Consider the following 13,612-nt stretch of genomic DNA (forward strand, 5'->3'; position numbering starts at 1 on the left):
AGTCTTATATCTTTGTATTGAGGAGACTGCACAGTATGGCTGAAGAGCATCAGTGTGTATAAAATGATTTGATTCACTTCAGATTTCTGAAAACTGCATTTCCATGGGCTAATTCAAAGGTCATCAGAACATGACCCCTAAGCATTTGCAGTCAGATGTTCACGAACTACAGTGGAGATCTGATTTTAATCACATTGATCATTCCAACACATTGCTTCAAATGGTCACCTTTAATTCAGATGAGTATAAGTTGATACGAATTATATAAATTGTATTACATTGCCACTGATTTTTACATTGATGAAAAGGCATTTTCAATACAGATATTCAGATATTTTAATGAAACTTGCCATGCAGGCATATCATGTCCAAATGATATGTTGAATGTAGGTTTTGTTGAATGAGCATTTTCTGAGTTATATCCACTTATCAGAATGTATGCACATCATGTTTTCTAAATGTCTGACATATTTTCAGAAAATAAGTATATGTCTCTGATTTGAAGTTGCATTATTGTATTGTAAATTTTGCATGTTGGTGTTATTTGATAAATCCTAGCTTTTTGAGCATGAGGACCCCATCCTACCTCAAATTTTTTTATGAACCCCTACATGCTGATAGTTGTACATTTAGGCTCCATTCATCACCCCGTGACATACCCCTGCTGCTCTCTGTAGCCCACTGTCCTATCTTATGGGTACATATATGAATTTCCTAGTAAGATAATGTACACTTGCGTTTCCTAGTAGGTTAACGTACCTTGTGTTTTTACACTTGTGTTTCCTAGTAAGTTAACGTACTCTTGTGTTTCCTAGTAAGTTAAGGTAGACTTGTGTTTCCTAGTAAGTTAATGTACACTTGTGTTTCCTAGTAAGTTAACATACACTTGTGTTTCCTAGTAAGTTAACATACACTTGTGTTTCCTAGTAAGTTCATGTACACTTGTGTTTCCTAGTAATTTCATGTACACTTTGTAGAAGTGATGACATATTATTTGAAAGAAAGTGTATCACAATTGTGAAAGGTGCAACAAATGACAGTAATTTGGTTAATTGCAGGATATATTTATGCCACTGATGGTGAGAACAGCTGAAGGAAGTTTAAATGCTATTCCAGAAAATATAGTGTTTGAAAGGGTATATCCTGTAAGTATAATTGACCCAGATTTTCTTGTCTTCTTCAGAATGCAAATATTTTTTTTTTAAATTACACATCTAGAAAATGTTATTAATAAAATTGAAACATATACCAAAGTAAAACTTGTCGAATTTTGAATAATGTCTACAAGAGATTTTCCATTCCAGACAGTATCAGTCACTTAGCTAAAATCATCATAAAATTACATTCTTTATTGACTGTTTATACAAATTCAGCTTTCTAGTCCAAGGGTATTTTGCTTTGACTGACTTCATTTACGTTTGGTTTGGGCTTTGTTTAAGGTTGACTTGGCTTACTATGTTGTACCTACTGGGTAAAGAATTGTTTCCATCTTGAAAGTTGGCAGATCCTGTTACCATGGTGAGACTGTATTACACTAGTGTCTAAAAATCAAATCTATCTTAATAAATGGCAGATCATGTTACCATGGTGAAACTATTATACTCATGGCTAAAAATTATGTCTATCTTGATAGATGGCAGATCATGTTACCCTGGTGAAACTATTATACTCATGGCTAAAAATTATTATTTTCTTGATAGATGGCAGATCATGTTACCATGGTGAAACTATTATACTCATGGCTAAAAATTATTATTTTCTTGATAGATGGCAGATCATGTTATAATGGTGAAACTATTATCCTCATGGCTAAAAATTATTTCTATTTTGATAGATGGCAGATCATGTTACCATGGTGAAACTATTATACTCATGGCTAAAAATTATTTCTATCTTGATAGATGGCAGATCATGTTACCATGGTGAAACTATTATACTTTGGTGTAAAATCCCGTTTTCGTGTAAAAAGTTTGGCCTGTAACAAAATATTTTCTTGGGTTAAATTAATATATTGAATTGATGAGTCATAGATTCAGAAAGAAATTCTTATAATATATAAACAGATTTTTATAATTTTTTATGAAGAAAACCTGTTAAGGAATATGTTCAGTACTTGATCAAGTTAAAGCCATGCTAACGTAATGACACCTGAATTTAGATGACTAATTTAATCAGATTTCTTGTGAAGCTAATTGACAGTGGGAAAAAGGCAGGCAAAACAAATTCATCAGACGAAGAAAGAATAAAATACACTCTGGAAATATGTCATTTCAGCTTCTCAGGCTAATCTGCCAATAGTTTCTTGGGAAAAATCTGCATTCTGTATGTAATTTGTATATGCTGTGATATGTTTTGCTTGTTTTGTATTATATTTTCCTAAATCTGTATATTGTTGCTTTATTTTTGTTCTACATTTTTTCCTTGATAAACTGTTATTCGTATCATTGCAAAGCTGTGTTACATGTAACTTAACAGGGAAAGATTCATATCATTGCAAAGCTGTGTTAAATGTATCTTTACAGGGAAAGATTCGTATCATTGCAAAGCTGTGTTACATGTATCTTTACAGGGAAAGATTCATATCATTGCAAAGCTGTGTTAAATGTATCTTTACAGGGAAAGATTCATATCATTGCAAAGCTGTGTTACATGTATCTTTACAGGGAAAGATTTGTATCATTGCAAAGCTGTGTTACACGTATCTTTACAGGGAAAGATTCCATACAAAGTACTGCAGATTCACAGCACATTTGAAGATTATATGGCTGTGAAGAAAATAGCATTTCAGCCACCAGATATGAGATTTTACTATCAAAAACCAGAAGTGGAACAAATTGTTCTCAGCCCGCAGCAAACCAATATCGTATGTGAATCTTTATTTTTCTTAAAGTTTATACATTTGTTTTACTGTCTTTATATGTCTGTGACACAGAGACCTCTAGAAACAACATCAACCCAAATCATCACATAAACTAAAGGTAGATCAGGGTTTTCACTGTTAACCAGATTTCAAAAACATTGCTGGATTATAGATTGATAATATCTGTTAATCTGATGAGAACACTGAGATTAGGATTTGCATTTAGCACATTTGTTAATCCTGTCTTGTTGGAAGCTTGATGTAGCAATCGCTTACATATCAATATTTATTTTGGTGTATGCATCTGTCCACACCCTAGATTAACCTCAGTGTTAAAGCATTTTACTTAGCTAAATACAATCTGGGTCCAACAAAGATGGGATTCTTCTTTCAGACTGTCTTGTAGAGCTGCACAACTTGGTATTCAATTATTGTTTCAGGCCACCAGTAAAAGCTAGGTCACTTAGACCTATATTCCTTGGTTTGCAATCAGGCCATACTGCTGTTGGCAGTTTTTTTGTTTTACTAGAGATCAGGTGAACACAGAATATACTCAGATCTGCAGGGGAATATCGTTGTCTCTGCGTCATATTTGGATGAACAACATTTACACTGTAATGTTATATTTAAGTTCCCAAGAGCTGCTCCTCTCACAGCTCATACTCCTTAAGGATATGTCAATGTCAAAAGGTTCTTTTGACCCTTGGGCCATCAAAATCTAAGTCTCAAATCTCTCTCTGTATTAGTACTCAGACAGGTTGACTGGCCTGTACATCTCATATCAGAGACTGAAGTGAAGTAAAACATTAGGGAAGAGTAACCAGATCATGTTTGGTGGATCAGACATGCTTGACTGTTCGGTCTTCAATATCTTGTGACATCTAATGCATGCAGCCTTGAGACATTGTCAGCCTCTGCCCTATCACTGCAAAGATCAGATCAAATGCAATCTGAATTCAGTTTGATAGTTTTCTCCAGATGGGATTTTACCACCAGTGTTGTGTTATCATACCAAAGGAGCATACCTTAAGTATGACATGAAATAAAATGCAGAAGAAATTTACTCATCAAGGCCATTGAATTTTTAATTTATTTGCCCTATTCCCCACCAAAACTGCTTGAAATCTTAGAATCAAAGCTATACATGTAAAGTAATGTAGGTCATACCATGTTTACTTTTACAACATCTGTTACATCTTTCTTGGAATGGCTGTCACTGAAGACAAATTTTCAAAACTTGCCCTGTTATTGATTACATTCAGTGCTACAATACTTGACTTTATTGGGGCTATTTCAAGGTGGAGGTTTACTTTTCCCTTTTCTGTTGAGTTGTCCTGTTAGAAACAAGGGAGGTTGGCATTATCATCATGATAAAAAATGTGCATGGAACTGTACAGACGTATTTTACAAAAACAGGTTGTAGGCAGCAGTCAAAAATGTATTTTTTAGAATGTAATATTCCTTCCACTTGGTTTATTTGTCCAATAAGTTGCACAACCCCAAAGTATAACAGACACCACATAATTCCTTTCTCTGTCACCATATTTACCCTGGACACTTGGGAAATTTCTCATTAACTCTCCTTCAAGCAAAAACATTTTTTTTGTCTCTGTGTTCATGTATGTGTGCGTGTTTATATATGTTTGTGTAGAGAGAGAGGTATCTCAGAATTTCATCACCAGATATCGCCTTGGATCTTTGACTATCTGCATGATAAAGAGAAAAGTGCAAAGATTGTATTGTGCTGGATTTAAAAGACATGTCATTGCTAAGCCCTTCACAAATTACATTTATAAACTGGGGAAAATGATACAAGCCTTATAGAGACAAATCTGACTGAACATTTTAAATACATGTTTCCCAAGTTTACAATAGCAATACATATTTTGTTACACCCTACTGACAACTGGTCAAGTTTATGGACAAATATCAGTTGTATTAATGAATTAATCTTGTTAGCATAGGCAGGTCTGCAGAAGTCAAAATTTAGTACTAAAAGCATGTTTACATCACATAAGGCATGCTCCATTGATTATATCCAACTGCTCCAGACCCGTTCTTTTTGGCATTGTATGATAAAATTATAGAGGCAAACAAATTGATTTTCTATGCACATTTTGGAAAATTTAATATGTCATGGCAGTGTATGATATCTTGTATTTGTTTGGACTCGATACAGAAAAAAATTATATGGTGGAATGTCATAAATAGCCCAATTCATCCAGTTCCTGTATCAAATTAAAAATCAGTTACTGTTTACAGAGGCTTGATTTTTGGGATCTCTTCAAAGCTTTATTTGCCCAGTGATCAAGTTGGTCAAAGTCAAAAGATAATCGTCATTTTAATTGGTGACCAAATTACTGGGGAATTGTTGGAAAGCAAATAACTGCAGTAGTTAGTGTGTTCTGTTTTCATGTCATCTTGTTGAAATTTACTACAGTCAGACCTGGTCTAGTGACCACCTGTATAGTATTGACTTGCTCGTAGCAACCATTATTCACTCAGTCAAATTCCCTGCATATACCGACCACCTGCTCACTATGTCCAGCCACTGCTCTTTTTCAGTCACTTGGAACTTGCATAAAGGGACAGGTGACTTACATATAGTAATAGGTGCCTGGTATTCATTTTTACCCTTCCTCCCTAACACCTTACTACATGTTGATCTGTTGACTTGTTTATTTTTTTTAATTATCATTTCTTATCTAGGGTCATGTCTCTTACCTGTATATAAAGGCCACTTGTCTTTAAAGTAACCTTATGTGTAGTAACCTTCTCAGTAAATATTCACTGATGTGACTACTTGCATAATTTTTACCTTTTTTTGTTATTTACTGTTGCTATTTTCATTACAGATTGGTAAAATATTTTTTGATGCCAAGCGAGAGTGTAGAGAAGAGTGTTATGTGGGGTTGCCAACCTATACTCCAGGTAAGAGTTTAATTTATCTGTCAGTCATCTTTCACTCATTGTATGTGAGGCTTCCAATCTATACTTCAGTTGAGAGTTTAATTCACTTCTCAGTTTGTTCTATTTACTCGTATGTGAGGCTTCCAATCTATACTCCATGTGAGAGTTTAATTCACTTCTCAGTTTGTTCTATTTACTCATATGTGAGGCTTCCAATCTATACTCCATGTGAGCAATATGAAGTTTTTAAATCATAAAAATTGCTTTTGGCTGAATTGTTTTAAAATGGAGAAAACACTTGTCTTGGACTAGAGCCTTGAAAGTTTTTTTTTTTTATCATCTGAATTTGAAAATAAATTGTACAGGATTTTGGCTATGGAAATTGATGTTGATGCAGAAATGATGGGCACCACAAGACTTCTTTTGTTTTGCACTAATCTAATTCGATTAAATGCAATTAAGATTTTAGCATACCAGTTCCCAGACACTTTTTGGAATTCTTGTCTGAATTACATGCATATGATTTTTTTTTAAAGTTCAGTCAAAATTAGTATAAGATTCAAAATTGTACAGTATGTTAACACATACATATTGATTCAGAGAAATTAAAGTCAGCTCATGATTTGATGGCAAATTTCAGAAATTTGGCATTCCATCTTACATGTTTATTTAATTCTGAATTTAAACAAAAATTTAGAATATGGTAATGAAGAGGCAAGAAAGAATTCAGAGATCTGTTTAATTATAAGAAATTTTCTGTCAGAATTCAGCCATTTTTAGACAAATACAGCAAATATTCAAAATTCAAGGTTCATGAGGGTAGTAATCTTGATTTACAATTAAAAAGTTAGTTATATACTAAATACTTAGTAATGTATGTGTCCTTATCATTATTTGGTAATAGACAATCAAGAATATAAAATTTGTTTTCTTAAAGTAAAATAATTTTAATAGTATATTAATTACTGAGTGATCACTATGTAATTTTTGAGTATTAGTCTAGTAATTGTCAATAAAATTTTGTAATTGCCAATCAGAAATATGAATTTGCTTTATTAATAAAACAAATTTCTTATTACTTCATTCTTTCTCTGGGTGTAAGCATAAAACTGCATCGTGCCATGATTCATGAAAGCTTGGTGTTTATTTATTATATTATCATGGGAGACGGGGTGTAGTTTACCAAATTCTGCATCTATCATAATCTGATATGGCAGAAAACAAGACCTGCAGTCATGTAGATTAAGGACTGTACTGTTTGCTTAAAGATGTGTGTGTGTGGGTGTGTGTGTGTGTGTGTGTGTGTGTGCTCATGTGTAACTTTAACAGTTTTAGTCATATTGATATGATGTCTGCAATATGGCAGTTTATAGTGATGGGGCATCATGTCTCACCCAATTACATTATCCTGACACCAAACTGACCAGTCTCAGCACTAACCTCTTAATGCTAAGTGCCGAGTGAGGCAGCTTACTATACCAGTTTTAGAAGTCTTTTTTATTATGATTGGGCCAAGGTTCAAACTCATGACCTCCTGAATGAAACATTCACTTGCCAACATACATTATTCCTTGTGCATTTGATAACAGGAATCTGTGATCTTCATCCAGTATAAATGTTTTAAATACTTGCTCAGCAGTTTCTTAGACAGATAGTGATGGTACATTTTTGCTTACATACCTTTTATATAATGACCAATTGAAGTTTCATAATTGAATATGTTGCACAGATCTGTGTTGTTGTCCATTACAGCTGGCCACCAGTGGTTACTGGGGTTGGGGTTAGACAAAGATGTAGCTGATACAGACCAGTACCTGTATACTCATTTTCAGCAAAAGTGGGAAAACGTGGAGAAATCAGAGCAAAATATGTAAGTTTTTATATTGAGGTTCTGTCTTTTGTCACAATTCTACTGCATTTTGTGAGAATAAAAAGACTTGAAGACATGCCTTGTGTTCACTTATAAAAGTGCAATAATTATTTCTCCTTTGAATACATTCCTCAATCACATTAACACTAGGGATATAAGCCTGCTACCTCCAAAAACAGATCTACTAAGAGAAGAAAATTCTTTTGTCTGTATCATGTACACAAAGGGCAGTAACTCTTGTCCATTACCTACTCTTGCCACCATAGGTGTCTCCAGTTTTTGTTTCACTTCCATACAACAAACTCATACCAGATACCTCCTGTCAATCCAAGCCAAATTTGTGTTAAATTTGAATCATCGATATTGAATTTTGTATTTAAAAAAAAAAAATATTTATTCCTAAACTGGTGGTACATATTATGTTTTAATTTGGCAAATATTTTGCACTTTTTATGGATCTGGTGAATTTTAATCCTGTGGTACAAAATGCTATCGTTGATGCATGTTATTCATAGTTCTATGCACAGTGCCTTTTGCTCACTCACCCAGTTAGCAACTTCTGTTGTTTTAGCAACTTATTAACATGCTGCATCGTTAACTTGTACTTTTGTTGTGTTCTTATCTTTTATTTCAGTGAAACCTTTGAATGAAGTGTAATAAATGCAACAAGAAGACATGCATGAGTCATGTTTACATGTGCAGAATATACTTTTTTCAGTACCATGCAATATGTTGACAAATAGTCGAAGATTGTATGGACTACAGTTTCTCAAGTCAAAAAGGCAAAGAAAGAGAGTGATGCAAATTTTCAGTTCATACAAGTAATTTTGATATAGTGGGTGAGTTTACTTCCATGTTTATGTAGCCCATAAATTTGTCTGAGCTAATACTACTACATCGTTGTCCACAGACATCCACAATCATTCTACCAGCTATCCAGCCATTCCAGCACTTTCAGTCAGGGGATGTTACTGAGAGATACGTCCCTCTCATCAGGCCTTCAACTTCATTTCTATATAAATACAGAGATCATAATGATAGATTGGCCCATCCTTCCATGCTTCAGCTGATGCAGTTAGAATTACAATGATCATAGTGATAGATCCATCTGTCTTGCCAGGTCTGTGACTTCATCTTTCTGCAAGTATGAAGATTTTAATGAGAGATCTATCTGTCCTAACATGCTTCAGCTATATGCTGGTATAATTACGGTGATCTTAGTGTCACAGAATGGATGGTTGGAATGTTACTTTTGAAAAACTTAGAGACAACACTCACACAAAAAAATTATGATGATTTAAGTAACTAATTATGTCGGCAGAAATCACTGAGAATAATTATATCCTGTCTGGACGTGTCTGTAACCCATGGAATGCTAAGTCTCTCTTTTCTGAGACAAAGATCCAACAACATTTTCATATTGCTTGTACAAACACATTCCACTACTTGCCATACTGAACTCTTGGTGTTAGATGAAAATTTAGAGGTGGTTACCATGCCTGTTGGGGCCCCGAGTGGCCGAGTGGTCTAAAGCGCTCTCCGTTACGGATCACTGTCATCTCACCTCTGTCTGCGTGGGTTCGAGTCTCGGATTCGGCCAATGTGGATATGTGAGAAAGCTTGCCAGTAGCTTCTCGAGGGTCGGTGGTTCTTTCCGGGGATTTTCTGGTTTCTTCCTCCACCATTAATACTGGCCGCCATGTATAGCCTATCGTGTGCTGAAAAATGGCTTTAAACCCTACAACAACAACAACAACAACCATGCCTGTCCAACTTGTAAAGTGATAACAATTTGTTTTTCAGAACATTGACATGGATTTGGAACATTGTTGCCATGTCTTCGATGTTGGATTTGTCCTCATTGGCAATTTTCCAACTGGCAGAAAATTGGCCAGCAACACTCCTGGGAGTCAATGGCTTGAATTGCTTGGGTTTTTAACAGAACAGCTCAACATTCAGTGGCAAATACTTTGACTGCTTCTGCCAATTTTGACTTGATACATTGGGATGCATGCTTGCACTAAGTGTCACTAAAACTGCTTCAGGCTTTCGTTTAGAATGACTCCATTTGGCTTGCAATTGCTGTTTGGAGGCAATATTGAAGAACTTTGGAGGCAGACAGCTCGAGAAGTTTCTCTTCAACTTGCTGCTTCACCCTGTATTCAGTTTTGTAAATAAGCAGCTGCCTATTTGAGGGGTGATAGGCGAAGTTAGCAAGAGGAATCTTTTACATTCTAAGTGTCTTTCTTATCTCAACTTTATGCCAGTCTTACAGAGGAGGTAAGAAGCCAGTTCTCTCACCCCAAGCCTCCTGTCTCCCACCACTGACTTAAATTCCTCATATGCAGACAGTCTGCCGGGATGGGGGTGGGGTGGATAACAGACTCCTGCAGTTCCAGTCATGTTGGTGGATCAGTTTATTTCTGCATGGTGGTTTATTTTTTGTGCTGCCAACTTCAGAACAACATACAGTTGCAGAATGAATGGCTGTCCCAAGTCATTTTAGAAGGGCTTCAGATTGTCTATCCAAACCCCCTCCTCTTTCTTTGGCTTTCATTCTAATGAATGTGCCATCAGAAGGACAATATTCTTCAGGGTTCTATTCACAGCCGTCCCTTGCCAAAAAGAACAGTTTCAGGTTGAGGCCAATCAGGCTAAGTCGCCTCATCAAATTCATTCTTCCACTGAGGTTCAAGAAAGAGAAGGTGAGATCTCTACAACTCCGCATCCAAAGGGACAAGTATGCCATCAGTCTCAATCTTACAGATACCTCCTTTCGTGTTCCTATTAACCAGGTGTCACAAAAGTTTCTTCGGTTTGCTTACTGCAATAAAGTTTACCAATTTTGAGTCCTACTGAACAGTTTTAATATCATCCCCTGGGTCTTTACCAAATTAGGGATTGTGTCATCACCCTGTTACAGTTGACTTCCTCTTTAGCAATGGTGTTGTATCTGGATGACCTACTAAAATGTGGTAAATACTATTCTCCTCAAGGGCAGAAATGATTTCCTGTCATGATCTTTTTAATTTGAATAGAACAAAATCCTTCAACCTGTTTCCAAAATCTAATCAGTCCTGGAGTAAATCATGGTGCAGATGAGATAATTTCAAGCCATTAGCTCAGGCCTTGCTGAAGCTGTTATCATACAAATCTGTTTACCTATAGCTTGAGCACTCAGCACACAGGGAGAATGAGTTACATGACTTTTCAGTCGACCCAAACTATCTTTGGTTCAGATCAGATGGTTTGGTGATCCGCACGATGCATCCAGACATTGTAGCTAGAAACCAGTTATTGTCACTGAGGTATCAGATTCGTCATACACTCCCTCTTGTCTGTAGATAAGTAAAGAAAAAAAAAACAGCCATGCAAAATCCTGTCTGCACCCTCAAGCACCACTTGAAGTGCATAGAGAAGTTTTGACAACCACAAAAGACTGCATGATGGTGGGAGATTAGGACATCACCTTTCAAGCTCTTTTGAGAATGAAGTTATTTGGGATAAAACAGTCAGCACTTTTTACAATTACACTCTGAAATGAAGCAGGTTTGCTGTGTAAAAGTTTGTATCTGCTGTGAGGTAAAATTGAATCCTTGCACATTTCTGTCTGATGCATTTGTGTCAGCATTTAGCATTTTTAGCTGAACTGGCCATAAAGCCAAGTGAGCATATGGTATAATTCTGCTTATGTCATGCATTGGCCATCAATCAATAGTTGTTTATTTTATACCACTCAGAAATCATTTAACCATTTTTGACTGTACTTATCATGAAGCATCCTGGCTTGAAAGGTTTTAAAATTGATACAGATGATGCCATTCTACCATCATATATTGATTGCCATTACTGGAAATAGAACCATTTTTCAATGATTCCTTCAATGAAACTGCTTACAAGAATTTTACCAAATTAAACAAAAAAGCTTTCTGGCATAAAGGGTTTGTAAATTTGATAAATGATGCTAATCGGGCATAAAATGTGCCCATATGATGCAGACCTGCCTTTTGTTTTCATTACTAAAAGTTAAAACTTTAAATTTTTTGCAAAATTCATTTGGCTGAATTCTACCAAATTTGACAAAGCATCCATGCATGAAGGGCTTTCAGATTAATACAATTTTTGCTGATCTGGCATTATTTATGGCAGCCATTACTAAAAACAGAAAAAGGTTTGGTTAGGGTTTCTGACATTTTATGGCAACCTTCAAACTAGTTATTTTTTAGAAATGTTCAGCTTAATTTAATAAATTTGACTGAAACTGTTTTTGCTGAAACAGCTTTTAGGTCTCTGTAAATTATGCTGAATCACCATCGGATATGGTTGCTATTATTAAAAATGTAAAATCTTATTTTTAAAAAAACCAACTTAAGCAAATTTGATTAGTAATTGACAATTGATGCTAATGTACCATTAAATATAGAGGAAGATTCAGAGTATAGAGAAAATTTGAAATGGTTGTCTAAATCATGTACATAATCAGCATGTGGAAAAATTCCTGTAGAAATCATTCTACTGACTCAGATGTTTTGGTCAGCGACATTTGCAGGGCAGATATTAGCAAGCTGAGGCCTGTTGTGGCCTTTTATTACCCCAATTGATCTGACTTACCGTAAAGGGACATAACTTATAAAGTCTGGATTGATGTCTTACATTTGGATTTATAAAATGTCTTGTATGATTGATAATTTGTTTATTTATTCAGTAAATTATTGATAACAGTTTAAATTCAAAGGTACAAATTAAAGTTTAATACGTTACATTGAATTTTCTGTATTTGAGTTTCCTTCGAGTTTCCTAAGAGGCAGTATCCATCAAATTATAACATTGTATGAAAAACAATTGTTTGATTTCAGAGCTAATGTGACACTAGAGCTGGACACAGATCAAGTGCAGGGTTTTTTATTTTCGGCCCAGGCACATCTTCATTGGCCATCCTTAGTCAGAAAATGCCGTATTAAATTTCCTTTGACACAGATAGGAAATATATCGGTAAGTAATCCAAATATAACATGGATGGAGGTGAGCTAGGCATGTCACTTTTTATTTAAACCCAAGATTGTATATTATAGTTTGAGAAAAAAAAGTCATTCATCATTTAAATGCATGATTTGAACCTAATGATCTAGATTCGGATTCAGACATGTGAAACATAAAACTAAACAAGAGTAGTTTCCCTTGCATTACTAATTCTCTTGTGATACATAATGCATTAGAGATGGCAGTATTGAAGTTCAAGACATTAAATGGCTTTATTAATATGCATAGGTCATAAAGCAGAGGGAATTGGAAAAGGGAGATAATTTTACATAGCAGTGCCTTATTATTTATCACCCACCCCCCACACTTTATACCATTTCTCTTATAATGTGGGTTTGGTCACAAATTCCATTCAACTCCTCAAATTTTGTTGTTATTACTTCTTAATTTATGTCTCTTTATTTTCAAACTTGGTTTATGAGATCCAATTGTAATGAACTTTCATGCGCTGGAGTACTCTATGTTTGTGTTGTAATGCACTATTATGTCACAGGACTGTTGGAACATCTCTCATTATAAGGTTCCCTAACTTGTCACATATAATAAGTTTGTGGTTCAAGAATAACATTATAAAAAGACAGTACTGTATTTGGATTGTGTTTATCAAATGATCCATATCAAGTGCAATGGAGAAGAAACAATACATAAAATTAATCCATTCATTAAAATTGTGCCTGTCATCTAAAATCTTTTTTCTTCTTCTTCCCACCAGGTGACAGATTTTATTGTTGAAAATCCAGGAGATGTGCCTGTACTGATTCAAATACTCCCATTACCATTTTATCCTAATCCACAAACAGTGATTGATATGCTAGGAAGGAGGTAGGAGTCACATTTATTGAAGTTGGTTTTCAGCTAAATATAATTTTTATGCACCCATTTAAATGCAGTGAGAGTTTATTGATTTGCTCCAGAATCTGTCCATTCATACA

The 13,612-nt window shown here is 35.0% G+C and overlaps 1 protein-coding gene across 3 annotated transcripts in view; it reads left to right on the forward strand.

The window, feature by feature from the left end:
- The window catches only part of LOC149796321 (transmembrane protein 131-like), a 197,579-nt gene that overhangs the window by 93,451 nt on the left and 90,516 nt on the right, over positions 1 to 13,612 (forward strand). For all 3 annotated transcript variants that reach the window (XR_016421660.1, XM_089960972.1, XM_089960973.1), the window contains exons 18-23: positions 1,059 to 1,145; positions 2,711 to 2,863; positions 5,716 to 5,791; positions 7,523 to 7,640; positions 12,497 to 12,632; positions 13,393 to 13,502. Coding sequence is in view for 2 of the 3 variants with exons in the window: in XM_089960972.1 (XP_089817098.1) it covers positions 1,059 to 1,145; positions 2,711 to 2,863; positions 5,716 to 5,791; positions 7,523 to 7,640; positions 12,497 to 12,632; positions 13,393 to 13,502 (680 nt within the window). In the remaining variant the exon portion in view is untranslated. The remainder of the gene's footprint in view (positions 1 to 1,058; positions 1,146 to 2,710; positions 2,864 to 5,715; positions 5,792 to 7,522; positions 7,641 to 12,496; positions 12,633 to 13,392; positions 13,503 to 13,612) is intronic.

The sequence above is a fragment of the Sinohyriopsis cumingii genome, chromosome 6 (genome assembly GCF_028554795.1).
Source record: "Sinohyriopsis cumingii isolate HCF-2022 chromosome 6, ASM2855479v2, whole genome shotgun sequence".
Classification (NCBI taxonomy): Eukaryota; Metazoa; Mollusca; class Bivalvia; order Unionida; family Unionidae; genus Sinohyriopsis; species Sinohyriopsis cumingii.